General features: G+C 43.3%; 1 protein-coding gene across 1 annotated transcript in view; it reads right to left on the reverse strand.

Annotated features, from left to right (window-relative positions):
- LOC143286647 (uncharacterized) overlaps nucleotides 1–2,500 on the reverse strand; it is a 48,168-nt gene that overhangs the window by 4,484 nt on the left and 41,184 nt on the right. The window contains exons 10-12 of the mRNA XM_076594284.1: nucleotides 2,240–2,382; nucleotides 842–926; nucleotides 120–237 (exon numbers count right to left, since the gene is read on the reverse strand). Coding sequence (XP_076450399.1) covers nucleotides 120–237; nucleotides 842–926; nucleotides 2,240–2,382 — 346 coding nt within the window. The remainder of the gene's footprint in view (nucleotides 1–119; nucleotides 238–841; nucleotides 927–2,239; nucleotides 2,383–2,500) is intronic.

A 2,500-nucleotide genomic window follows, 5' to 3' on the forward strand; every position in this document is an offset into this window, starting at 1 on the left:
AATAGATAACAACAACAACAACACATGAATGAATAAACAAACAAATAATCAACTTAAAAAAAAAAAAAAAAAAAAAAATATATATATATATATATATTAACGAAAGGGAGAAGCTTTACCGGGCATCGCAGGTGAGGGCGTGACAAGCGGAGAGGTGGTAAGGGGGATAAGCCAGCTTGTCAACGATCTCAGGTGTCCAGTGCTCTGTCTTTTTCTCTCCCTCTTTCCTCGTGGAATCTGCCCAAAAATCGTCGTCTTCGATAATCTACCACCACCACCCTTGAATAATCGCCGTTGCCACTTCATCACCATTACAATCATCAGTACAAACTTCTTCTCCTTCTTCTTCTGTTTGTTTGAAGTAGTAGTAGTAGTAGTAGTAGTAGTAGTAGTAGTAGTAGTAGTAGAAGTAGTAGTGCTTCTTCGTTCGTGGGCTACAACTCCCACGTTCACTCCAATATACACGAGTGGGCTTTTACGTGTATGACCGTTTTTTTACCCCGCCGTGTAGGCAGCCATACTCCCTTTTCGGGGGTGTGCATACTGGGTATGTTCTTGTTTCCATAACCCACCGAACGCTGACATGGATCACAGAATCTTTAACGTGCGTATTGAATCTTCTGCTTGCCGGATACACACGAAGGAGGTTCAGGCACTAGGCAGGTCTGCACATGTTGACCTGGGAGATCGGGGGGGAAAAAAATCTCCACCCTTTACCCACCAGGTGCTGTTACCTAGATTCGAACCCAGGACCCTCAGATTGAATGTCCAACGCTTTAACCACTCGGCTATTGCGCCCGTCAAATCAAAACCATACCAAACCAAACCATGGGAGACTCACCGGAGTTGTGTTCTGAAGCAGGTGGCTCGTACTCTGGAATGTAGAAATTCATCTCTTCCTCTTTCTTCACCTCGCACCGTGTTTCCTGGGAGGGGGGTGAGGGGGGGGGGGGAGGGAGGAGGGAGGTAGGGGAGGATAGAAAGGTGGGGTGGGGGGGGGGGGGGGGGGGTAGGAACGACAGCAAAAAGTAATCATTAAAATGGTGATAATAATAATAATAATGGATACTTATATAGCACACTATCCAGGTATCTGCTATAGGTGCTTTACAAAAAAACAATTTTGTTAACGTAACACATTACATCAATGTTATATATATACACATCAAAATGTGACCACACACACACACACACACACACACACACACACACACACACACACACACACACACACACACACACACACGTGAAGAAGAAGAGAAAGAAGAAGAAGATGATGATGATGATGATGATGATGAACACCACCACCACCACCACCAACAACAACAACGACAACGACGACGACGGCGAAGAAGAAGAAGAAGAACAACAACAACAACAACAACAACAACGACGACGACGACAACAACAAAAAGACGACGACGAAGAAGAAGACGAAGAACAAGGAAGAGGAGGAGGAGGAAGAAAAGATGGAGGAAAAGAAGAAGAAAAAGGGGAAGGAAAAGAAGAAACGGGAGTAGAAGAATGTTCGAGTATATAATCATATTCATTGTAATTGTATATATCACAACTGATAAGAGTCACATAAGGCGCTCCAGGAAGGATACTGGTCAAACCTTCATCTTCGATCCAGATTTCTTCTTTTTTAATCATCATCATCATCATCATCATAATCATCATCATCATCATCATCATCATCATTATCATCATCATCATCATCATCATCATCATTATCATCAACATCACAACCACTACCTTAATCATCATCATCATCATCATCATCATCATCACCACTACCACAACTACTACCTTCATCATCATTATCATCATCACCACAACCACTACCTTTATCATCATCATTATCACTATAATCGTCGTCGTCGTCATCACCACCATCATCGTCGTCGTTGTCGTCATTATCATCATCACCACCACCACCACAACCATCGCCGTCACCATCATCGTCGTCGTCATCACCATCACCACCAGCGTCGTCGTCATCATCATCGTCGTCATAATCGTCATCATTACCATCACCATCATCATCACTATCATTATTATCATCATCATCATCATCATCATCACTATCATCATCATTATCATCAACATCATGATCATCACCACCACAACCACCATCGTCATCATCATCGCTATCATCATGACAATTATCATTACCACCATCATTATCGTCATCATCATCATCATCATCATCACCATCACCATCATCATCGATCATTACCAGAGTGATGATGTCAAACTGCAGCATCCGCATCTTGAGGCTGACGTCATCCAGGTCCTGGGAAGTGACGACAGAGGGGGTGTGCGCGCGCACATATTCCGGAAGTGCAGGTCGGTCGGACAGCTTGGGCCGAGAATTCGTCCCTGCAAGATAATGATAGTAATGATAATACAGGCAATGCGATGACACATTTTTTTGTTTGCATTTGTATTTCTTTTTATCACAACAGATTTCTCTGTGTGAAATTCGGGCTGCCCTCCC

Source organism: Babylonia areolata, chromosome 10 (genome assembly GCF_041734735.1).
Source record: "Babylonia areolata isolate BAREFJ2019XMU chromosome 10, ASM4173473v1, whole genome shotgun sequence".
Lineage (NCBI taxonomy): Eukaryota > Metazoa > Mollusca > Gastropoda > Neogastropoda > Buccinidae > Babylonia > Babylonia areolata.